The 27,122-nt window shown below is 32.3% G+C and overlaps 1 protein-coding gene across 1 annotated transcript in view; it reads right to left on the bottom strand.

Annotated features, from left to right (window-relative positions):
* Nucleotides 1–26,400, bottom strand: part of LIPI (lipase I) — a 36,089-nt gene extending 9,689 nt beyond the window's left edge. The window contains exons 1-11 of the mRNA XM_074369161.1: nucleotides 26,378–26,400; nucleotides 26,126–26,250; nucleotides 24,698–24,733; nucleotides 22,485–22,870; nucleotides 20,145–20,253; nucleotides 18,527–18,628; nucleotides 11,917–12,006; nucleotides 10,807–10,974; nucleotides 9,047–9,151; nucleotides 7,530–7,641; nucleotides 1,785–1,961 (exon numbers count right to left, since the gene is read on the bottom strand). Coding sequence (XP_074225262.1) covers nucleotides 1,785–1,961; nucleotides 7,530–7,641; nucleotides 9,047–9,151; nucleotides 10,807–10,974; nucleotides 11,917–12,006; nucleotides 18,527–18,628; nucleotides 20,145–20,253; nucleotides 22,485–22,870; nucleotides 24,698–24,733; nucleotides 26,126–26,250; nucleotides 26,378–26,400 — 1,433 coding nt within the window. The remainder of the gene's footprint in view (nucleotides 1–1,784; nucleotides 1,962–7,529; nucleotides 7,642–9,046; nucleotides 9,152–10,806; nucleotides 10,975–11,916; nucleotides 12,007–18,526; nucleotides 18,629–20,144; nucleotides 20,254–22,484; nucleotides 22,871–24,697; nucleotides 24,734–26,125; nucleotides 26,251–26,377) is intronic.
* Nucleotides 26,401–27,122: the final 722 nt, after the last annotated feature.

Below are 27,122 nucleotides of genomic sequence, written 5' to 3'. Positions count from 1 at the left end.
TCATCATATCTGTAATTCTGTTGTGTCACCTCTTCAGCAACACTAAGAAATTACATTTTTTGTATTTTGATCATTTCCCCAGAATTCCCCAATCTCCTCTATTATTTATACTACCTTATTCTGTAGGTTATTAAAAGTGAATTTTCTACATTATTGATCAATTCTACTCTTTCTTTTTTTTTATAATGTTGATTTAAATTTCATGTTGACTTTAGTTTCTTAACTCTGTCAGTTTCCCTTAAATTTAACCACAGTTACTTGTTTCATCACCTTGCTCTTCATGTATTCCTTCATGGATAACTTCTTTCTTACATATTATTGAGAAAACCAACCAAAGCTTTGTGTGATTTCCTTCTATTTCCTGTAATAAATCTTTTTAAAAGCCAGCCTTATTTCTAAATCTAATTGATTGTTGGAGCCTTTTTTCTTATGTTGCTGATGCTAAATTAGGCACCATTTTGTTGTTGTTGTTTTCCTGTTCACCTCTGCTTGAACAATGAGACATGAATATCTAGCTCTGGCATTTGCCCATATAGACATCATCCTTGGTTCCTTTTACTGTCCATATGTATGGAACTAAATTTCTCTTTCTCATAGTGAGCTTATGTACTGTTTTATGCACAAAGAGTCTGGTTAAGTATCTGGTGTCTGGCCAAGACTTACAACATACGTTTCTTCTAGACTGAGGAGGAAACTCTTTTCTTTCTCTTTCCATATGATAGATAGGAAGAAGCCTTTATTTCAGGACAGTATAAATCCTTTACATTTAAATGCCAGAAACAGGATATAAAACTACAACTAGATGTCTTTATTCATATCTACCATCCTGATGCTCAGAGAGGTATTAATGGAGGAGACTAGAGAAATCTGATGGTGCAACAATCTTGACCTCTTTAAAATCTAGCTTTGGGGGACTGCAAATATAGTTTCCATTCTTATAGTTAAGATTTTGCATTATTCAGATAATAGATACAGAAATAAGTTGTAGATTAATAATAATCCTGCAGTTCTAATCCTTCAAACATGACCCCTCCCCAACCTTTCTCTTCCTCTGTCTGATATACTTTGGCAGGAAAGGGTGTTGCTGGTATTCCTAACTGAAAATGTCCATGTATTTTGTCATTTTTGTAAGTGTTACAGTCAAAGGCAAGAGATAGTAAAATTGCCTGTTTATTTTTCCCATTATAATGACAATTTACTCATTGACTTTTAAATGACTAAATATATTCATATCAAAAATTTAGCAAATAACTTTTACTTCAAAGAATCTTCCCAGCTCTCCTCTGGTGATGTAGACCTTATCTAAATGCATATTCTTATCATTTACTATTTTTATTATTTTTATTCTCCAAAAATTCTCATTTACATATGTTCAACATTCACAGAAAAGTAATTGGGAAATCAAATATATAAATACAGGAATATCAAGAGAAGTAAAGAGGAAGTGTTGCAGTCAATCAAAGAGAGATTTCGAGCAATCCACAAACGCATTGAAATGATTGATAAGGTTCTAAGGCAGACATTTATCTTTTTTCATTTTTATTGTGCATCAGGAAATGATTGTACACTTTTTTTCTTTGCTTGGGTAATGTGATTCCAAAATAAATTTCATCTAAGCCAAAAGAAAATTTATACCTTTTAGATATTCTAGTATTTATGTAAAATATAATCTAAAATACACCATGAACAGATATTTAAGTATATGAACTTTTAAAACATTCCTTAGCAAAGCAATATTTTCAAGTTTAGAAGATAACATCAAAATAAAAATTTAGTTTTCTTACCTTTCTGGATGTGTCAGTGATGTTAACATGAGACGCTGAATAGTGTATTTGCATGTGGAACATTGCTGATTTGAGCTTTGAAAATAAGTCAAACCAATGCTTGAAATATTTACAACATCATTTAAAAATTGAGCAAGAATCTTGAATTCCTGAAGTTTATAAAATGACTTGTTCTTCCTAAACAGAAAATTTGATATACTAAGCTTATTTGTAATTTGAAGTATAATACAACTTTAAAATCAATATAATCTTATCAATGCAAGATAGACCAATATTATAGAAAAAAGGCCAACAATAAAGTATTTGTTAAAGTATTTATTAAAATAATTTAAACAGTAGTTTAAAACAAAATAATAGTGATAATATATGTATATCCACACTCAAATATTTTGGGAAAACTTTTTTGGAAAAAAGTGGGACATCTTGTCTTTCCAACGAGGTGTGTAGACTGTATATTTGTGTAAGATTAGTGAAGTCATATTTTGCCTCTTTTTTTAGACCCCTGAACAACTATCACCATTCTTTGAATAGACTGGGTCCTCAACTAATAACCTTTTGTTGTTCTGTGCACTTCATCACATCATGGGTCTGCTTGACTCCAAAGGAAACAACAAAGGAAAATAAGTAGGTGAAGAAAGATGATAAGGAAAAGGAGGAGAAAAGAAAGGGAAGGAGGAAGGATGGGAGGGAAAGTGGGGGACAAGAAGGAAGGACAGAAGAGAAAAGAGAATGGAAGGAAGGGAAAGGAAAGGAAGAGGAAAGGAAATTTTTAAAAAATCTGCTGAAATAATTTTGTCCTTTGAGGTAACAATGACTTATTGCACAAAGGTAACAGTCACACATAGAATAGCTGAAAAGCAACCAGGGAGACACCCAGCACTTGTGCCATCTTATATTTGTCCCTGTTCTCTTCTCCTTTTGATTCTTGACAGCAGCTAGGCCCAAAAAAGATTGTTATCACCCCCCTCAAAACCCACCCCTGCTCCCTCCTGGCAGAATCACTACCTCCTCTCTCACAGAATATCATGTCATTGGTCATATCTCTAATTTCTGTACAAGATCTTATCTAGATTTCTCAGAGACACTTCAAAGTCAACATATTCAGAAGGAAAAGTGTGGTCTTCCCCTACAAATTCACATCTAATCCATTGGTTCCAAATACCAACTGTTTTGCTTCTGACCATCAAGTCTCTGCCTCCAGCTGAGCCCAGTCTGCTGAAATCCAGACACATATATACACTGATATTCACCATGTCTACTTGGGTATTTCAAGAATGCCTAAAGCTCAGTATGCTCAAACTTAATGACATCTTTCCCAATACCCACCTCTCACCAAAAAAACTTAAAGCTTAGAATTTCCTTTTCATTTAAAATGCACCACCACTTACTGACCAAGCCACACAACTAGGCTTCACTCTTGAAATCATCTTCTCTTTTAACCCCTACAGCTAATCTAGGCTATATGCCTACTAACTTTATCCATGAAATATTCTGAATCTTCTTTGAAATCATCCTCATTTATCTCCACTGCACACGCTTTATCTCAGGGTACCATCGTTCCTTGCCTTTATTCTTGTAATAGCATCCTGTCTTTTCCCTCTCCCATCCACTGTGGTCAAATGGCCTTTCCAAAATAAAAATCCAAACCTGGCCCCAACCAGACTGCCCCAAGTAAAACATTTTATTGGTTTTTATTTGCCCAGTGAATAAAATAAAAATCCTGGAACATGTCCTACAAGTTCTAATTCCTACAAAATCTAGGTGCTCTCTACCTCTCTCATTCTCTTTCTTTCCCTGCCTCTATCCTTGACATAATAAACTTCCTTCAGTTCCTGAAATGGGCTATGTTACCTCCTGCTTCTAGAGTTGTGCCTTTGTTAGCTCCTCTGCCTGGAATGCAGCAGAGCAGACTAATTCCTGCACCTCATTCTGGTCTCAGGTAATCTAAAAAGCCCTTAGAGAAAGTTTTAGTGACCCCACTAACCATATCTCATCCCCTATTTTATGTTCCCATACATACCATAATTTACCTCAAGACATTTTTCACAGACATATTTTATTTATTTGTTTTTATAATTGTTTGATTACTTTTATATCCTTCATGAGACTGTCAGATTAATGAGGGTAGGACCATGTCCGTTTTTCTCATTACAGTATATTAAGCACTTACCACAGTGCCTAGCTCAATGTAGATACTCATTAAAAATTGTTTGAGTGCAGGAATGATGAACGTCATCAGTTTATTTGTATTATGTATTTGTAAAGCTTTTCTGCTCACTAGACTAAAATTATGTAAGGACAGAAGTCTAATATGTCTTAAATGTTGTCCTTACTTTCTAGTACAGTTCAAGAAATTTTATTGAATGATCAAAGTGACTCCTCTCCATATCTCCTAGCTCAGTGAATGGCATCATAATTTAAATAGTCACCAAACTCAAAGTCACTCCAAATTGTTTTTTTCCTCTTCACTTTCACGTGTTTAATTATCATAAAAACAAATCTATTCTAAATTCCAAAAACCCACTTCCACTTGATCCAGGCCCCTGTTAACTTTCATGTAAATTATTACAAAGGCCACCTTTCTGGACTTGTTCCACACTAATATCCTCATTACTCATCCATGTGGGGAGTCATTCTAACCTGAATATACAATACTGACACCTTCTGTTTAAAATCCTATATTGGCATATCAATATATTTGGCATCATATTAGGATATGTAAGTGGTTTTTAGTGACATAGAAAATGATAACACTATAGCATTCAGTATAAAAATCAGAATGCAGAACATTTGCCAAAATACACCACTTTTGATAAACAGAAAATGATGTGTGCATGCATAGGAGCATGTACAAGAAGAAGAAAGAGGATGAAAAGGAGGAGATAGAGGTGGAAGGGAAGGAGGAGGAGGAAGAGGAATGGCTAAAAATCAAATGATAAATGTGAATATCCCTCGATGATGTAATTATAGATGTTTCTCATTTTCCACTATATAATACAATACATTTTCTACCGCAAGCAAATATTCATATTTTCATTTTGAAAAGGAAAATGAAGATCATTTGAAAGTCTCTTGACTTCCCTAGCATCTAAAATAGTTAAAATCCCAAAGCATGACTAAATTTATTAGCAAATAATTATTTTTTTCCTTTTTTTTATTGAAGTATAGCCAGCTTACAATGTTGTGTCAGTTTCTGGTGTACAGCATAATAATTCAGTCATACATATACATACATATATTAGTTTTCATATTATTTTTCATTATATGTTACTATATATTACTGAATGTAGTTCCCTGTGCTATACAGTATAAACTTATTGTTTATTTTATATATAATAGTTAGTATCTGCAAACCTTGAATAGAAAAACAATAAAGCCATTGGCCAGACTCAGATTTACCATGGGTAAATCAATGGACTGATTTACCATGTGTGTGGGTTTCATATTTTATATGTCTTCATAAGAAATGCACTAATCAAGTGTTTGAATAAAATGCATCAGTATTTCATAGTGTTCTGCATAGAACATGATGTTTTGTAAAGGAAATCAAGACTCAACTTTCTGCCTTCTGAACAAGTTTGAAACAACTACTCCAGGTTTGCAGTCTGTGCACTATTACAGAACTTGGGCACTTTCCTCTCTCCATGCCTCTTAAAGCACCCTCCCTGTTTCCTGACTGCAATATCTCCCTTTCAAATGCTTCCTTGCTTCTTCCATTGTACTCCTACTGCAAATAAGTGTTCTGCTACTATGAAATTTATTACTCAGTGCTGTTAATTATGCATTAGTCTCCTCCAGTGTTCTGTGACCTCCTTGAGAACAGTAGCATTGCTATTTCAGTTTTGATCCCCATTATTTAATGAAATGCTGAATACTTTTGGCTGGTGCTAAATAACATTTGTTGAATAAGTGGATTCAGAAGCTAACAAAGCATATGTCTGGTAAGAATAAATAATGAATCACACATATATTTGTGCATTGGCATATATAATATATATAAATTTTAGGCAATAAACTATTATGGAATGATATTATTAATTATTATAATATGCTATCAGTGCTTAAAATTAGGTGGAAAGAACTTAAAGCCTTCTCTCAATATAAGATAAGCCTTGATATAAGTGAAGATTTTGGATTTAAATCCTGGTTTGATTTATTTTATCTTCTTTGACTGAAGGGAAGTTGACAAAGGTGAAAAAAATAAGAATAATTTCTGCTCACTCATTACCAGCTCTATCCATTATTAAATTATCTGCAATGCCTTTGTTATTTTTAAGAAAATTAAATCTATAGAATCTAGTATTAGAAATATGTTTATATAAATGTTGCCTGACTTATAACCCAGAATATTACTTCCCAGGATGACCATGATACTCCACAATAAAATAGTTTTTATGTTACTTCAGTACAGAGGTTCTCAATAGTTTGCCATCACATACTTTTTTTAAACAAGGTGACACCAGATACTTTTGTTATTTATTTATTTATTCATTCATTCATTCATTCATTCATTCATTTATTAATGGAGGCATTGGGGATTGAACTCTAGACCTTGTGGATGCTAAGCACATGCTCTACCACTGGGCTACATAACCCCATATACATATAGTTTTTTTTATTATTTTCTTTGTGGATTCCAAGGTTTTAAAGATTTAACTACAAAACAGACTTCATGTATTATGAGCTATAAATATTTTTTAGATTTTAATGTTATTTTAGATTTTAATTAAAGGTTTATAATAATACTGTAAAATTAAATACATCATGTCATTGTCTGTGATAGTAATGTGCCAGTGGTTCACTGTCAATGATTGAATAAATCTGAATGGCACAATATACTCAAGTCCAAGGTATAGCACACATTTGATTTAGTCAGTTCAGGTACTGTAACTACCTAAACTTTGACAACAGTAAATGTTCAATATACCAACTGTTCCTCCTGAAATTCTAGTGATGTCATCAGTAACCAAAATCAGAATCAAATTGTTTTAAGTCCAATCACAGTAAAACAAAGTTTATGTTTCATCACTTAACGTGTGTGGTACCTGAGAGTCTTTTGAAAACAGTCACATTATTTAATGAATTTCTAGAAGTTTAGTACAGCAGATTGGAAAGCACAATTTTAATATTAATATGCACCTTTATATCATAGTTTTCTTTAAGAGAAAATGAATACCCTAGTTTGAGAATTTACTAAGCACACAAATGTACATTCAACAGACTCAAACTGAGAACATTCCTTTAGATGATTAGAAAGCTTTAAAAACATGTATATGTACCTACAGATGTATAAATAAAAAGTTAAATAGATTATTAAGGAAAAAACAAAACCCTCTCCTATTATTTGAGAGATTTGTGGCTGGAATTGAAATACTGAAATTAGACCATGCTATTGACAGAAGTCACTAGACATTTATTCACATCACTGTAAACATGACATTGCCTGAAAACTAGAGAAAATTAAAAGACAAGGTGGTTTAAGGGGAAGAACACTGGAATAAGAGTTAAAAGAAGAAATAGAAAGTTTCTTCTCTTCTAACTCTTGTAGTAGCTAGATGTATAACATAAACAAGTTATGTATTCTTTCATATTCAGAGTCTTCCTCCATAGAATTAATGAATTAGAAGATGACACCAGACATCCCTTTAATATTTAATGATTTAAGCCTCACTGCATTGAAAATTTACACTATTTGTATTATCTTCCAAAGTGAATGCTCAAGAAAACATACTAAATTATACTTACTCATAGAGCCTTGGCTCTTCGACCATTCCAAGCTGATTTAATAATTTAAATGTAACATAGCCATCCTTCATAGTTTTATCCAGAACAATTATACTGAGGACAAAGTAATAGGCTACAAAACAAAAATATAGGCTGCAATTCATGTTATTTTTAAACTTTTGTTTTGCTGCAGATATGCATGTAAATTTATATTTATATAATATAGGCACACATTATATCTGCAAATAATATTGACAGGCACTCATTTAGCACATAAGTAATATATTTTACCTCTTGTTAATTTTTACCTAGCCTTGAAAATGAGGAATGAAAAAGCCTCCCATACAGTCATGTGTATGGTGAAGTGCTGGTCAAATAAATAGTAAATACCAGCTGGTCTACAAGCCAAAAAAATATCAGAATTTAGGTCAATTAAACATTTTTTCCTTATCAATAGCACATCTAAGGTAAATATGATAAACCAAATCTTCAGCAAGGAAACAAGGACTACTACAAAAGCATATGAAAAACCCTCAAAAGTCAACAGTTTAAAAAATCCAATTGGAAAATGAGTAAAAGACACAAACACCCATTTCACCAGAGAGGATATACAGAAAAGCAATGCAATATCATAAGCCGTTAGGTCAACAAAAATTAAAACCTCAGTAAAGCATCACAATAAATTTAATTCAATAAAAAAATTAATTTTAAAAATGGATGGGTCCATTTCTAAATGACAGGACATTTATATGCATATATAAGTATATATGCATATACATGTATATACATGACAGGGACATTGTGCTGTACACCAGAAATTGACACATTGTAACTGATTATACTTCAATTTAAAAAATGTTTAAAAAATATCTCAAAACTGAAGCAACTCTGATTGTAAAACATTAACAATAAATGACCTAAAATATTTTAAAATATAAGAATCTATTTTAAATATTTATTCCCCAGTAACTAAGATCAATGGCAGTGACTGGAAACTTATTTCACAATATTCCTCATTTATAGGATTTACTTTTATTTATAAACCTCTTCAAGGTTTCCATCTCTAAACAGAATAATTTTACTTTTTTAATAGCTCCTCATAAATCTATTAAAACATTTCTAAGATATTCTCTCCTGTTCTTCAAATTTTCTCCTCTTGTCTAAATACATTAGGAATATTATATACTTGCACATTTTTGTATTTATACAATTTAGTTTCAGCTCTGAAAGCATAGTAATAATATAGATAGATGTCTTAAACTCTGTATCCTTTCATGCTGACACAACTCTAAATGTGGGAAAGATAATCATGCAAATTGGGCGGGGGACCAAAGACCTTGTTTGTGTTTTTGGAAAAATATTACCCAAAGCATACACTTATTTTATTTAAAAATCAAGTTCTTATTTGAATTTATACAACTGGCTGTAACAAACTTTAAAGTTCCTTGAAAGTGCAAGATGAAATTTGGATTTTGGATAAAAATATAAATTAGTATATAAAACTAATCATTGGTTATTTGTTCAAAATGTTAACTTACTACAGAAAGGATTTGTGTCAGTAGTATCCAAAAACACAGTCGTCCTGAGAGATCTGTTTTCTATTCTTTCTTTTAAATCATCTTTCCATAGCTCAGTTTGATAACCTAAGATTTGAGAAATAGAACATTAGTAGTTGGACTTCAAATAGCATACAGAAATATAAAATCACTAAAAGAACTAAAGGATCAGTGTATTATAATAATTTTAATTTGTGGATTTTTTAACTGAAAAATCATTTTCAAATAATTTCAAATTTGATGTATTTTAATTACAACTTGTAAAGTCAAGATTTACAAATAAATCTATTCCATGGAAATCTTATCAGAACTTACTTAGCATACTCCATATTGTTAAAGTCCATTTGTAGAAGGTTTTACTATTATATTATAAATTCAGAATTTTACTTGAGATTATTTTTTGATAAATGCAGGAGAATAAATTGATTGGATAAAACTTGAGCATAAAATTTAGCTCCATGAGCACAACACCCAATTCTCCTATATATACATTCATACAGATACAATATGTATATGTGTATATTATAGATACAATATAATAGTAGAGATAGCATCCATATACATTATATAGTGTGTGTATAATATATATATATTTCAGATACAAACATTATTTGTACATATAGAATTTGTATTATACAAACAGTTATTTTTAAGATGCTTCCTACTTCATATGTGTGTCTATTTCCACATTGCTACCTCCAAATTCGAGAACTGAATGTAGAGAAAGAATACTGCATTGGAAATTCAGAAGTTCTCACTTGTGCCCTTAAGCAATCCATATGTTCACACTGGGTCACAATTTTCTCTTTTATAAAAAAGCAACAGGACCGAAAAAAAAAATCCCCAGCATGAGGTCTGAAGAAAACTAATCCCCATTAGGTATTTTGTGGACAGAAGGGGTCTATGAGGAAATAAGTCTGGCAAAGCCTGCATACTGCCTACCTCTCCTTGCAATTCTCTATGTATGTTCCTATAAACCTCCTGTGAAAGAAAACTGCGGGAGGCTATTTAATACAGACTTTGTAATTGCTACCCATTTCATGGAGGCTCTTTGGTTTTGGAAACATTTCTGGCAGAGCCTGTCATGATGCTGATCAGATGTTTACATGCTCATGACATGCTTGGGGTCTGGTATTGTCTCTGGCAAACCCTGAATAAACAGCCTCTGAAATTCATTCCAACTCTAACATTCTAGTTTTATGTGGGTTCTTTTTTCTCTATAATTTCCCACCGGCAGGCTTTAGTTGTCAAAAGTTGCAATACTTAACTGCTCTTACCAAGTTTATTGATTTAGAAGGTGTGAACCACCTATGATTCATGTCTACTTACTAATAGCAAATGAAAAACTAACCATGGTCTACACCTCTTCACTTGCTCCTAAAACCTCCTATAAAACAAAAAAAACCTCAGTACCGCTAAGAATGCACAAGTCTCTTTCTTTAGCGGAAATATAGATGGATGACAAATAGTGAGATCCTTTTTTTATTTCCAGAGCAAGGATCATCATGAGACCACCAAATGTGCCCAGCACGCTGAACACAGAAAGGCAGCTGATCAAGTTACTCTCACTAAGTATCTGAAAAATATTTAGTAGGAAATGATTTTCTCTGTTCCATAGAAAAAATTCCATAAAATATTAATATATTCACAAGAAAATATGAAAGCTCCCAGCAGAAAATACTAACACACTTATTTTATTCATTTTCCATAAAGAATTTAGTAATTATAACAATCTCTCTTACCTAGTTTAGGACATGATTTTTCCTTAAAGTTGTCACAATCCACGCACAAACCAGTCTTGTAATGTTTGTATGAATAACAAGGAAATGAAATAAAATTGCAGCCTGTTTCCAAAGCTGCCATGAACAAGTAAACTGCTCTCTGGTGGTCACATTTAATAAATTCAAGTCCTTAAGTGTTAAAAATCAAGCAATAGATGTATTAGGCCAACTTCAAGTAAATTAGAAAAAAATAAAAGATTAAATTTTACCTAAAGCTGTGCACTTTATGAATATCAAAGTGTTGACTATAATGCGGTTTTATCTCAGGCAACTAAACAAATGGTACCACTGAAAACTTAAATATACTATGCCTTTTACGTGAGATGTATAAGAAATTTTTCTAAAGTAATCATTAACGCAGCAAAAATGTTTAATTTCAATATTCCAACAAATTTGACACACACAGTGCTACCATAGTTAATAACTACTGTACACATCTCTCCCTTCTAACCCCCACCCCTAACATTTCTACTCAGTGTCAGAGATGACTATGAAACCAGGTGATATTAAAACTTTATTGTGTCTCTTTCCTTTCAGAATTTCTCATATACTTGTCCCTTGGACCAAACCTCTAGTTGCAGTGGCCTTTAATGATGTATTATTTGACTGGTTGACTGTAGACCTCAGAACATTTCTCGCTATGGGAAAGGGAGCCAAATTCCACGCCTGGGGCAGTTGCACAGCTGTTTATGTACAAAGTAACCAAGTGAAAGAGTTCATAAATCTGTGTTTGTACAATACTATGGTAATGGTAAAGATTAAATCCTGAAACCAAACTTGTGCTGTATGGTATATGCTATATTGACTTATAACTTCTCCTAATGTTTAAAACAAACTAAAACTGCTGAAACTATAATGTAATAAGTTTCACCCATAACCAAATGGGATATCTACCGGTAACCTTTATGAACTAAGAAAGATCAAATTAAACCATTTTCCACCAATAGCTCTCTTGAATCATGGGCAATGATGATCAAAATCTTCTCCACAGGTTAAGAGGGGAAAAATAAATTGATTTGCTTTCATTATTTTGAATCATATGCAATTTATTCTAAAATGCTATTGTTATACCTGAAAAAATGGATTTAGGACAGCCAGGTTGCCTTTTTCCTCCATTTGGAAAAAAATCTATATGTCCCAAGGGTTCTTTAATGCCTAAACCTGAAAAGAAAAGCACCCAAGAATCACAAAGTAAATATAATCAGGTAAGCATCACTTACATAAAACAAAGTCTCCTATAAAATCAATTGAAGTGACTCTTAAAATTTGAATTGAAAATAAATGCTTTTTTGAAAATATGAGTTCTTCTGGTATTGATTCCTCAAATTAACTCCTTATGCAAATCATGTTTTATTAATTTTACACCTTTACCTGTGACCAGTGTATTATGGGCCCAGGACAGTTCTTTGTGCTGTGACTATGTAAGTGAAAAAGAAGAAAAATAGAGCAAAAGCCCTTATTGTAGTGGAAATTACATTCTAGAGGAAGAAAGACATAATAAACAAGTAAAAATATAATATGTCAGATAGTAAGTGCTGTAGAGAAAAATTAAGTAGAATAAGGGACAGTGAATGCCTAGGAAGGGCTCTAGGTTGCACTTTTAAATAGTTTGGCTGGGGAATTGCCCACTGAGGAGGGGAGAATTGGGTGAAGACAGGAGGGATGTGAGTGAGGCAGTGAGCCAAGCGGAAGGTTAGCTGGAGTGTAATGTGTGAGAAGGAGCATTGGAGAAAATGAAGGCAAGTCGTTTAGAACCCTTTAAGTAAATGTGTTGATTTGCTCTTATCCTGGATAAAAATGTGTAGGACTTGGTGCTAGATTAGAAAAATTGAAAGATGATGCTTCAGCTGAAACAAGTTGGACCAGAGTGACATGAAACATGTAGCTGATTTAAGAGGTTCTATATACATTCATCCATTGGTATCCCCTGGTATTGGTTCCAGGCCACCCCCCCAACACTCCCCCTACCATGACATGGACACCAAAATCCGAGGATACTCAAGTCCCTTATATAAAATGGTACAGCATAGTCATCCCACTGTACCCATGAGTTCCGCAGCCACAGATACAGAGGGCCGACTGTTTCTGCAGAGCCTTGAGACCCTGGGGAAGGGGCAAATTCTGAGTGCATTATCACTATGAGGTCTATAACCCAGGGAAGCCATAGGAATAAAAGGATAGCAGGATTAGAATACTCAGGACTGTGATTAGATATAAAATCTTGCTGCCAAGTAAAATTGCAGCCCTTTGGCTTGGGGTACAAAAAATTGCCTACAACATAATGAACTCTTGAGAGACATCAGCAATTGATTTACACAACAAAGATAAATACTTGCATCTGACAGTATGGGTTACAATGCAGCGACTCGATTTATTCCTAGTATATATAAGAGCAAGACGACAGCTAGTGAGGTGTTAGCAGGGCATGAGAACTCTGGGCATGTGCATTAGAGGGGAGGGGATTCATCATATACGGAAAGACAGGACAACTTAGATGACTTCATTAGAACTTTCTGGAATCCAGTGTGGCAAATATATGACTTAGTTGTGACAGTGGTGAGGGTATGCTAACCAATTCCTCTTCACATTCCATCATCAATTTAGCTTGTAGAATTTTAGGAAGGAAGGACAGTCTCCTAAATATAATTTTTTAAAGTCCAATAATTTTGGAGATCTTTAAATTTCCTCATAGCTGAACTCAACATGGAGTTCGAAGCCTAGGAGGTTTAAGGTTTGGGGCCATCATTTTCTTCCATTTACCTCTGAAGTATAATCAAACCAAGAAGACTGCTCAGGAATTAGGAAAACGCAAAAGATATTTATTAACTTACAAGCAGCCCTTGATTCAGGCATGTCATTTCCCTTTTATCAGATGGAAGGGGCAGGGCAGCTTGATCTGCTTAGGTCATTCATTCTCTTGGTTTCAGAAAGGGTGGGGAGAGCAGATACAGCTTTTTAATTTTCTTTTTATTGTAAAATATAACACATACATGCAGAAAGAACATAAAACTAAAGATTAATTAATAATTCTAAAGCAAATAGCCACTTAGCTACCACACCCATGTCAAGAAATAGCACCTGGAAACTCCTGCTGTGCCTTACCCAACCACCAGCTTCCTTCTTCCCTATAAAAATAAGAACTATCTTTTAATTTTTTGTTTTGTTTTGTTTTTTTGCTATTGTTTGTCTTTACCTTCTAAGGATGCCTCCCAAAACAATATATTTTAGATTAGCCCATTTTGGAAATATATAGAAATTGACTCATATTTCATGCATACCTTTGTATCTGACTTCTTTTGATTATTAGGATATTTGTGATATTAAACCACATGGTCAAGTGTAAATGTAGTCATTCATGTAATCATTCATTGTTATATGGTACTTCATTGAATGAAGGTACCACAACTTACTTATCGATTCTCCTGTTGGTGGACATATGTTGTTTCAAATTTGGGGTTAATATATATTAATACTGTGAACATTCTTAAAACACACACCTAGGAGTGGAATTGCTGTGTTGTAGAATATTAGTATTTTCAATTTTAATAAATAATGCTAAATAACTTGCCAAAGAGGTTGTACCAATCTACACCCCTACCAATGACATGAGTATTTCTGTTATTCTCCATCGTCTCCAATAAATAGTCTCACGAGGCTTTCTAATTTTAGTCATTCTGGGAGGCATGAGGTATTTCACTGGAGTTTTAATTGACATGTTTCTGCTTGCAGAAGCTTTTGAGAACTTTTCATTGCCTGTGTGGAATTTCCTTTTTGTAAAATGTCTGTTCAAGTCTTGACTTTTTTTAATTAAATAGACATTTCCCTTTACTATTGATGTATAGTGGTTTCTTATCTCTTCTCCTATTTTGGCTTCTGTTAGCTTCCTTAAAATGTTCTTTAATGAAGTTTTCATTTTTAATATAATCAGATATTTTAATCTTTCAATTTGGGTTAGGGATTTTCATGCACACTACAGAAAAATATTATGTTATAAAGACTTTAAAATAAAAAGCTCATAACATATTTATTGTTTCTCCTTTCACATTTATACACACCATAAGAAAAGAATTTTTGTGTTTTATGGGGGTTAAGACCTTTTTTATTTCAATTTGAGTTTTCAACTGACTAACATAGAACTATTTATCAAAAATTCTACAAATAACAAATGTTGGAGAGGATGTGAAGAAAAGGGAACCCCTGTAACACTGTTGGTGGGAATGTAAATTTGTGCAGCCACTATGGAAAACAGTAAAGAGGTTCCTTAAAAAACTAAAAATAGAATTACCATATGATCCAGCAATTCCACTCCTGAGTATATATCTGGAAAAAATGAAAACACTAATTTGAAAAGATACGTGCACCCCAATATTCACAGCAGCGCTATGTACAGTAGCCATGACACTGAAGCAACCCAAGTGCCAATAGATACAGATAGATAGATAGATAGATAGATAGATAGATAGATAGATAGATAGATACACACACACTCTCTCTCTCTCTCTCTCTATATATATATATACACACACACAGTAATATATATGAAATATTGCTATTTGCAGCAACATGGATGGACCTAGAGAATATTATGCTTAGGAAAATAAGTCAGAGAAAAACAAATACTACATGATATCACTTATATGTGGAATCTAAAAAAAGTAATGTAATTGAATGTATATACAAAACAGAAACAGACTCACAGACATAGAAAACAAACTTATGGTAACCAAAGGGGAGGAGATGGAGAGAGGAACAAATAAGGGGTATGGAAATAATAGATACAAACTACTATACATAATATAGATAAGCAACAAAAGTTTACTGTATAGCACAGGGAATTATACCCAATATCTGACAATAACATATGATGTAAATTTGTAAAAAAAAAGGAAAACTGAAACACTATGCAGTACACTTGAAACTAATACAATATTGTAAATCAATTGTTATTCAATAGAAAATAAGAAACCCAGAAAAAAATTAGAATCATTTTCACACTGTCCAACAATTCCAAAATCATCATAATTCTAGTACATTTCATGACTCTGTATTTTGTTTCACTGGCTTTTTTTGTCTACCCTTACACTAATGTGACACTGTCTTCATTACTACTCTTTTAATAGGCTTGATATCTGGAAGAACATGTCTTTGCACTTTTTTCTTCTTCAAGAATACTTTGACAATACTTGGCCCTTTGCATGTCGATATTAATTTTATAATTAGTTTGTGAGCTTCTTTTAAAAAGATTGGCTTTTGACAAAGATTGCATTGAATCAGTAAGTCAACTTGGAAAGAACTGACCTGTACAGTACTTGGATTCACATATATGGTTTATTTCCATTTTATTTTGGTCTGCTCTAATTATATCCTGCAGTTTTTTGTGATTTTCTGCATAAAGCTCTTGCACAATTTTGCTAAGAGTTATTTCTAGGTTTATTATACTTTATGTTATTAAAATGGTATAATTCTAGAATTTTATTTGCTCTTACTGCAGGTTTTTAGAAAGAATTGAATTTTGCATATGCAACATATCCAGCAATCTTCCTGAAATTTCCTGTGAATTCTAGTCAATTATCTGGAAATTCTTTGGGGTTATCAATGTATGCAAACATATCACCTGAAAATGATATTTTATATGCTTCTACCCTTTAATACTTTTCTTCCCTTACTGCATTAAGACATTCAGTAAAATGTTGCCTTAGAATGACAAGGATAAACATTCTTATCCAGTTCCCAATGTCAGAAAGAAAGTCTTCCAAATTCCATCACTGAAGTAACATTTTCTATTGATTTTTGAATAGAAATATTTTATCAGATTGTGGAATTTTCTTTCTGTTTCCAATGTACCAAAGTTTTTGCCATATATACATTTTCCCAAAAGCTTTTTCTGCATTTGATTGAAATTAAGTGAATTGTCTTCCTTATTTTTTTGCTAAAATGAATTAAGAAACTGATTTTGAATGTTAAATTAAATATACATTTTAATAATAATTCCAAATTGGGTGTTTCATTGTCCATTTTATGTTGAATTGGTTTTACTAATACGACATTTCATGCAGAATTTTTGCTTCCATGATTATAACAGAGAATGTCTAGCAAACTGTCTTTTCTGCAATGTCTTTCTCAACTTTTGACATTAAGTTTATGATGGCTTTCTAAAAAAGTTGTAAACAATTTCCTTTTGCTTGTTTTTTTTAATTCTCTGAAAGTGTTCATGTGAGAATTGTCTTATCACTTAATTATTTGGTAGAGAACAAGAATTTACTTTGTGGAAGGCTTTAAAGTACAGTTTCTATTTCATCAATAATTACAAAACTATTCAAATTTTCTCTTTTCATTTGTCAGTTTTGTAAATACTTTTGCTTTTTCACTAGAATTTTTCTATTTCATATACTATATGTTTTCATACTTTCATAATGTTGTTCATTATATTGTTTTATGATTATTTTAATACCTGTATTATCTGTAACACTATCTCCTTTATTATTATTGGTATTAGTTACGTTTTCTCTCCTTGTTCTTTCTGTATTTCCTCTCCAAGGGTTTATTTATCTGGATGGTGAAATACAACGTTCAATCATTCTATGTTCCTTTCACTTTTTTCAAAGGAAGGTAAATGACATATACATTTTAAATGATTAATTAAGGTGGTTTTAAAGTGCAAATATTTCGCTTTTTTAATCACTTCTAATTCATATTTTATTCCATTATTTTTGTATGATTATTAATAGCTTCTTTCTCAATAGCTATGGGTGTATTTTACCTTTAATTCTTAATATCTCAAGATAACATGCTTAGATTACTGATTTTCAGCCTTTTAAACATCTGTATTAAAAACAGGACATTTACTTCTCGTCATGGGTTTTGCTGACTCCAACAAATTTTAATATGTAGTAACTTTAATACTGTTGAACTTAAAATATTTTATATTTTCATTATTATTTATTCTTTCCTTATTAGTTATCTAATTAAGTTCTCTAAAATATCCATGTGTGCTTTAGAAGAATGTAAATTCTCCAGTTTTGGGGTATAATGTTTTATAAATGTCTATTAGATCAATTTTGCTAATTCAAATCTGCTACTATGATTGTGCAGTTCCTACTTTTTCTGTAATACGATAATGTTAATTTTGCTTTATGTAATTTGAAGGCATGTCACTAGATATAAAGGTGCCAACCATGTGGCATCTAGTAGCAAGTTAGATCTAATAGACTGAGTCATCAAAAGATATTAAGAGTATAAGACAATCCAAACAGTTTATTAGGAAAAGTCAAAAATGCAAACAAAAATAATAAAAAGTGTGAAGAGCTAATTCAAAAGTCTATGGCAGAATTTCAGAAAAAAGAGTTCAAAGAACTGCAGAGTAATTGGGCAGTAGGTGTGCTGCGTGTGGGAATGTTAAGCTGATATAAATGTCTAGACATAAAGAAGACTTGAAAATTTGAGGTCATATCAGAACTATGAAATTTTAGGCATCGACTCTCTATAAGGTGTAGGTGAATTTAGATTTCAGAAAAAGAGCACTAACTCCAAGAAATGTTGCTTGTGGGAAAGACAACCATATAATTTACAGGCTTATCATCACTTCATCCGCTACTCTTTTCTCTTGCATTCTCCTCTTCCCAAGCATCTACATCTCCTTTTCCATTTTCAAATAGTTAAGCAATAAATCCTGCATTGTTACCATTGGTATCAGTATGGATGACATCCACAAAATTTGCATCAGTGTAATCTAATCTGCCATTTGATGGTTTTCCAGAGAATTGTGGCCCAGCTGGGTCAAGACCTGAAATTCAAGAAAGAAACTATTAATCTATTGATCAAGTCATACTGCAATGTTCATGAGATCATATGCCTGCATTATCATCACATTATAAACGTAACAAGCCTAGACAGTTTTAGCGTAAAGCCTTCGAAAAACAAATCTAAAGATAAATGAAATTAGATGAATAGCAAGTGCCTTCTTTATTTGAATATTTTTAACCAATCTTCAGAGTTTATTAACAGTATAGTGTTAGATACCACAACAAAATATTATGGAGTTTTTTTTACATTTTTATTTTAAAAGTAATTAGGAATATATTGATAGTAACTTTATATTTAATAAAAAATAACAACTACTACTCCTGAGTGGGAAAAATAATAAATACCATCCTGGTTCTGTCTTGAACCTTATGAAGTACTAGCTTATCCTGAATCTACCTACAGGTCTAAAATGATTTTAAGTGTAAAATGCAATTTGCGCTGTGGGACAAAACATAGTTGTTATTATTATCTTATTTATTTCTCACAAAAATTTTCCACACACACACATCAGAAAGGAAAAATATGTTAAAAGTTTCACAGAATACAGATAGTATTTCTACTGTATTTGAAATTCTAAATACAAATTCTAGATTCATGACCTATTGGAGAGTGTCAAAAAGGTGAGGAGATAAAATGCAATGCCTTGAGAACATCTATGCAATAGGAAAACAATCATCTTAAAAGATATTTTAAAAAGTAAAATATAATATTGCTCATGTCAGGCCCTTCTGTTATCCCTACTTTATTTGGCCCACTTGACTGACTGAGGCAGAAACTTCTCTTTTCTCTATAAATTGCTCTGATGTGGAACCACCACATTTGCTAGCCTTTTATTTTATTTTTTTTAATTGAAGTATATTCAATTTACAATGTTGTGTTAGTTTCTGGTGTACAGCACAGCAAAGTGATTCAGCTATTTGTATAATATATGACAATAACAGCCAGTAGTAACACCTAAGCCAGGATTTATACAAGGTCTCCAGCATCCAAGCCCATTCTCTTTCAACAACCATAACTAGTTCAGTTGGAACTCCTGGTAATCCTACCTTATTTTAAGGTGTACTTACTCCATATTACTCTAGTGTGAGTATGTCCACATGCCAAGCAGTCATCAGGGTTTAAAAAGCCAGAGAAGGGGGTGGGAGGGCATACATTGGGAGTTCGGGATTTGCAGACACTAACTACTACATATAAAATAGATAAACAACAAGGTCCTACTGTACACTATATTCACAGGGAACTATATTCAATAGCTTGTAATAAACTATATGAAAAAGAGTTTGAAATGGAATATATATATATATATATGTATATATATAAGTTCAGTTAAGAACTAAATAAGACTTTAGAGTCTGACTAAAACAAAGACCAGCATTTGAATTTAATATAGAAAAAAAATTTGTGCATCATTTCCATTCCTAAAATATTATTCCTGTTAAATTTTAAATAAAATAACTTCTGATGCTTAAAATATTAATGTGTCAAAAATATTTTACCTGTTATTCTTCCAATTTGACCTTGAAATGTCTTTCCAACAAATCCACTAATATGAGCCCCTAAGCTCACACCTATGAAGTGAAAACTATCAAGAGTAGCTCCATGCTTCTGTAATTCAAAATGCAGTGTTACAATTTTCATTTCAGAAAATCACAAATTATGCCTTGTTGCATCAATATTCTAAAATTCATTATTTTTTCTGTTTTAATCCACTCCTGAGAGACAAGGAACGGAATTTTATAATTTTAAAACAACTATATCTTTATTCAACATTTTCCATAAAATATCTGTTTTTTCTCTACACATTTTAATAGTATTAAATTTTTATTTAAAAATCATTTAAAAAAACTTCATTTTTATCTAGAATAGCATATGCAAAGTAACACAATTAATAAAGCATTTTATAATAATAACAATAATTAAACATTTTGGGGTACTTTGTGCTAGCTACATTGATAAGTGCTTTATAAATCTCATATGTAATATTCTTAATAGTCCTATGAGTTATTTATTGTTATCCTATTGCCAAAAACTTTCTCTGATACCCATTAAATGCTGAATAAATATGGTTTGATAATGAGTTTTGAAAGCCCCATATACTTATTACTATAAGGGGAAAAGATGGACTTAAAGTCCAGGTCTATTTAACTTCAAAGTATATATTAATCTACCTCTCTGTTTTATCTGTAGACTGTGTCAAAGACTTTAGGGAGACTGAACAGTGTGAATAGTCAGCCTCACTTCAGAGATGATAATATAAGACTCGGGAATTTTAAGTGATTTCCCCAGATCATAAACTGGAGAGTCATGGAACCTGATCTTCCAAGCCCAACTTTTGAACACCTCTTAGAGTCTCAGCCCAGGGTTAGGGGGTGGGGGGCATCAGGAGCTTAAATGAAGGAGAATCTGTTCTACCACACTTTCAGGAAGCAGCTCCAGCCTACACAGTGAAATTTCTGATGGCTTATGGTAAAATGTGGAGCATTTACTCTAATGAGAAACTAGATCCTGGTTTTCCAGGCACAGGGTGATAATTTTCTTCAAATTTCTAAGACCAACGCCCAGAAGCCTGAGGGAGTATTGCTCTCAACTTTAATACTACTGGTCTTTTTATCCCTTCTCCCTAATATGAAGCCTTTGCAAGCAAAATCAAAGTTAGAAATTTATCTCATACTACAAATTTTCCTAAATCTCTCTATTTAACATTCACATTTTCCACACTTTGAGTTACATATTTATGAGTTAGAGAAAAGACCACTACTAAAAGGAAAAATCAATTATGTAATTTAAAGACTATCAGAACAGGTGAATCAAATACTTCCTGTCTCTCCAGAGGGATGCTTGGGGTTTGTCCAAATTTGGAGATGTAAAAATAATGACACCTGATTATATTCAATGGTTATTATATGCCAAATACTGATGAAGAATTAATTTCATTTAATACTTAGCTAAGATATCGATATAAAGTTTTGTTATCGCATAGGATAACAAAAGGAAAGACAAGGAAATGAGGCAGAAAGGTTAAGCAATTGCTCCAAGTCACACAGATAAGGGATAGATTTGGTCTTTGAACCCTTCCATTCTGACTCCTAACCACAGCATGCAACTGCTTCCTGGATCTGTGATGCTTGCTCAATTTCGGCAGAGACTTGGAAGTTCAGCACAACCCAACTCAAAGGCAGGTATCAAGACTCAAGAATGCCCCCAAATCAGATATCCACCCTTCTTTCTCTCAAGTGCCCATTACCACTAGCTCTCTCTAGAATAGACATGGATCTCCATGTGGATTGATTTAGGAAAACAGAGATCATTAAACCAACAGATAACCTAGACCTGTACTGAATTTATTTGACCCTTCCAAACCCTAGACCCAAAGGCTGGACAAATCTAAATAGATCTGCCTTGAAGGTTGGCAAAAGTGTGCTATTTTCCAGTTGTTTTTCCCTCAATTTTACCAATGTACACTTTACTATAAGCATATTAGACATGCCTTAGAAAAGATGTCTTAAAAATCCAATGCTTATATAGTTTATCTCCCCTATCCACATAGAATTACCACCTTATTGTGAAGTCAGCATAGGTAGTTAAAAAAAAATCTTAAAATATTTTAAGAAAAAAATAACTGAATCTTTAAGATAATTAAAAAAAATAAGACAGGTCATGTCTAGGTATACAATTATCCATTTACACAAAGAAATGATGGCTGCATATGTTAGCTTATCAATGCAGTAATTCTTAATGTTTATGGGAAAACAGTTTTATCTTATTACCACTTTGTAGTATTACATAACATGCTGTATATTGTATAACATATTTAATACATAAAATTCCAAACTTACCAAAAGATTATGAATGTACCTACTCAAACTCACAGCAACTTTTCTGGTATTTTTAACTGCTCTATTGTAAAGAAAAGTTGTAGCGCCTCGGTTCCAGTCTACTATAATTATATTCACATTGTCTTGGTTCAACAAAATCCTTACAAATTTCTGAAGCCACGATGGAGTGGAGCCCATTGGTCTGTATCCATGAATAAGCCAGACTGTTTTCTTGCTTGTGTTGAAATGAACGTTAAGTGAGTTGTCCTGCTGAAACAGTGGCTCTGCACAATTTGGGTTGTTCCTTGTATACAATATCAGAATTACCTCCATTTTGGGAATAAACAGATCTTTGAAGGAATCCTTTACACTTAGCTGAGAGAATTCAAGGCATGGTCCTTTATTCTCTGAAATTAAAAAATATATATATATCAGTCAAGCTGAGTATTGGGATAGTATTTGATTCAATTCCTGTTGCTGTTACAAGGAAAAGAATTGAGCTTGGAGGGTGAGGAGGATTTCATTTTATTAGCACTTTAACATAATTTACTGAGCAACTACAATGTTTAAAGTAATTCACTGATTACTTAAACAGACTTTTTGAACTAGACATATTCAAATTTTACAGTGAAATACAGAAATAAATGTGGTTGGTTAAAAAGTAAAAATTAATTTTTTGTACAAAATAGCAATCATATGACTAATGTAATTAATATTATTAATAAGGAAATTGTTATACACACCAATCAATAGAAGTCCATAAATTGATGATGAACTTTAATAGAAATTTTGCAGAAGAATGTTTAGATATGGATAAGTATTAGAAAAAAATATATTTTACCTGACTAGTGATCAAATAAATACAAATCAAAACAAAAAATGTATCATTTCTTCATATCAAATTAAGCAAAATGGAAAAATCCTTTTAATACATAATATCTATAAGGGTAAATGCAAAGGTTCATATAACATGGATGCTGATAGCATAAGTTGATACATCCTTTTGAAATTTTATACATGTGTATGTGTATACTACACACACATAATCTTAAAAATGTTCACTCGTCTTGATTTCTTTCTAGGATTTACATTAATGAAGTAAACAATTTGTATTAAATGTAAAGACATTAATTATAGGGTTATGCATAATCACACAAAAATTTAAAATACTTTAATTATCATCATACAGAATTTTATCAATGTGTGCATCCTATTTGTCTATCCATCTACCTACATATCTATCTATCCATCCATACATTCTGGAAGGAAGTAGGGCAGAAAATGAAACAACTAGGCCAAATCAATGGCAATAGTCACTACTAGGCAGGGAAACATGGCTGTTTTTTTTTTTTTTTTCTTTTCATAGTTTTAAGAATTGTTAATTTTTTTGCAAAATAAGTATATAGCCTAAAAATATTTTTTTTAATGAGAGCATAAGATCGTACTGCTTCTGGAAATTTAACTTGGTAAGAAGATTTGGAAAAACAATTTGTCAATATATATCAAAAATTCATAAAAGAATTAGTAAAGTTTATGCCAGTAATTACACTTCTAAGAATCTGTCCCAAGAAAATAGTCCAAAAATACATTTAAAAGAACTAATATACATTATTTTATACTGGAGAAACAGAAGCAATTGCAATGCCCAGAAATAATGGCGCACTTAAGTAAATTTCATATGTGCATATTTGATAAATTTAAATAAATATTTTAACATATGTAAATATGTATTTTAAATGACATATATATTGGGGAAATCTATAGTAATATGCATTAGTTACAATTATTCTTGTTTGGAGAGTATATATGTGATATTGTCACAATTATTTAGAAGATAAAGAAGGCAGTGAAAAAGCAGCAAGACCTGCATTCAGTTCCCATGTTAACAGCCAGGAGATATTTGGACAAGTGAAAAACTTTGATACTTAATTTGCTCTAAGTACTAAGAAATGAGGAAGTGGAGAGGAGGTATAAATTAAACTTCAGTGCAATATCAGTGCTGACTATATCGTACAAATTGTGTAGGAAATTGTGCTTGTCAACCTTCCTACCAGCTGAAACTCTGAGAAGTCCAAATGCAATGGATATATCCAAATTGCTAGTCCACTCTAAACCAAGGTAGACTGTACCTGGCCCTGGAATGAGGAATGAGGAATAAACAATAGCCTCCCTGTGATAAAATAAGGAAAATAAATCACCTAAAACCATGAAAAGAAACATCTATTGTCCATTACCAGATGTAGAAGTAATTGCAGAAAGCTCTTTGTCACCTTCAATAGAATGCAAGAAAAATCACATCTCAAAAACAGGAAACCATTGTGAGAAAATTTATTGAGGCAAAAAAAAAGATAGGTTAGGTTAAAAAGGGAATAACAAGATACTCTAATTCAGGAAAAGTAAAAATGCAAATGTCGAGTAAAAATTCACATTATAGATGCTAAAACATGGAAATCTCACCTTATAGTAAGAAAAGAAGGAAGAAAGATATTTAAATTATAAAGGTAAACATAGATTTGAGACAGGGAATAATGATTCAAATTAAAAATCATCAATATTCCCCTGGCAGGTGGGGGAGGAATTGGAGAGAGAGAGAGGGTAGCAGCTAAAACAATTAAGGAAATAACTGCCTACCAGGGTGTACCAACTGAAAAAGGCTCAACACAATCTAGAGAAAATCATTTAATCAGGCTCACCAAGAGAACTCCTAGAACCTAGCTTGGGTTTCAATGAAAGAGAAAATATTCTAAAAATATCAAGGCAGAAAATTCAAGTTACAAATAAAAGAGTGAAGTTATGATGACCAGATTTACAAAACAATGCATCAGACAGATAAAAGTGTAATAAATGAAGATTATAAGTGCAAAAGTTTGTGACCTAATAATTTCAAATTCTTCCTAAAGTACACCACTCATAACTGACTAAGTACAGGTCCTGAAATCATCCCTGTTAAATGATAGATTTACTGAAGACAAGAGCCATAGAAACTCACAGCATAAAAAGATTGAAAGTGATCATAGAAACAAGTTAGACACCAATTTACGTGTAAATATTATAAAACTGAGTAAAACATGAATGCAATCTGTGGTACAAAAATTCCTTAATTGGGGTACTCAAAAGATGTTAATCTAACATTTTTTAATAAATAGATAAGTATGGGTTTTAAAAGATATTGAAACCTTAACTGTTAACCATTACTATATAAAACAATACATATAACTTTCTACACACTAAAAATATAAAAGTATAACAAACAGTGTATGTATATCCAAAAGATACAAAGAAATTTGAAAACTAAAAATAGAAAGTAGAAAGTATAAAACAAAATGGTAAAATTACACACGAGAAAAAAAATTTGTGATCTATAAACAGCTACATAACTGTATAAGTCCTGCCTATTACAAAGCAAAAAAAGTCAGATTTCATAAGAAAAAAATTAGAAAATTAGGTATAAAATACTTAAAAGAAGTGCATGCGAAATTTTAAATAATTGGAAAGGTAGGTGTATCCTACATAAATAAAATGAAAGGAAACTAGGTTGATATACTAGATTGCAGTGATGGCTCCAATTCATCTTTCCTGAGTCCATGCCATTTGCTTTGCAACTTTGAGATATTCTCCCATCATAAGTGGGGTGACTTGCTTGATGTGGGTACAAATATTACAGCATGCCCTGGAAAATAGGACCTTGGTAGAGGTAGTGCAATCAGATGCTGAACTGGGCTTGCCCTTTAGGGCTGGGCCTCTCATACTTCTGCTGTCACCATGAGAATATCCCAGGTCTGGCCTGCTAGAAAAGGAAAAACAGGTGTAAAAGAGCTAAGTTGTGTTAGTCTCCCCAGCTGATCGATAGCCAGTCAACAGCCAAACATGCCAGTGAAGCCAACAAAGAAGAGCAGCGCCTAAGGAATTCCCACCTGACTCCACACAGGTGAGTCATAACCGCATTACATCAAATGCCACTGGGGGTGTGGGTTTTTATTTTATTTTGTTTAGCTTTATTCTGATATCATATAATCAACTTCACTGGTTATATTAATATCACATTAAGAAAACAAACAAACCTTTCTAAATGGTACCAAAAAGTTACACTAGTATATTGTAAAGCTCTTACAGAATATCACACTGAATCAACTCTCGTAGATTTTAGGAGTAGAAAGAGAAATAAAATCCTATGCATCAAAAACTTATAAGCATCCTCAATAAGATTATCAGTGCTTTTCTCAGCAGAAATTTTGCAGGCCAGAAGACAGAAAGATGATATATTTTAGTATTGTTAAAGAGGAAAATGCTCCACCTAGAATCCTATATCTAGCAGAACAGTTCTTCAAAAATGAAAGAAATTAAAACATCCCCAGACAAACAAAAGCTGAGGGACTTCATTAACACTATGACAGCTTTATATGAAACAATAATGGGAACCCTTCCAGTTGAAATGAAAGGACATTAGACAATAACTTGAAGTCCTATGAAAATATAAAGTTCTCTGGTAAAGGTGAATTATGAACAAATATAAAAACCAGTATTATTGAAATTTTGATTTGTAATTCTAATTTTATTTTCCACAGGATTTAAAAGACAAATGCATAAAATTATAAATCTGTGTTAGTGAGTATATAGTACATAAAGATATAACTGTGTCATCAATAACATAAATTGGGA

This window comes from Camelus bactrianus, chromosome 1 (assembly GCF_048773025.1).
Source record: "Camelus bactrianus isolate YW-2024 breed Bactrian camel chromosome 1, ASM4877302v1, whole genome shotgun sequence".
Classification (NCBI taxonomy): Eukaryota; Metazoa; Chordata; class Mammalia; order Artiodactyla; family Camelidae; genus Camelus; species Camelus bactrianus.
This window is presented reverse-complemented; position numbering and strand designations above follow the sequence as displayed.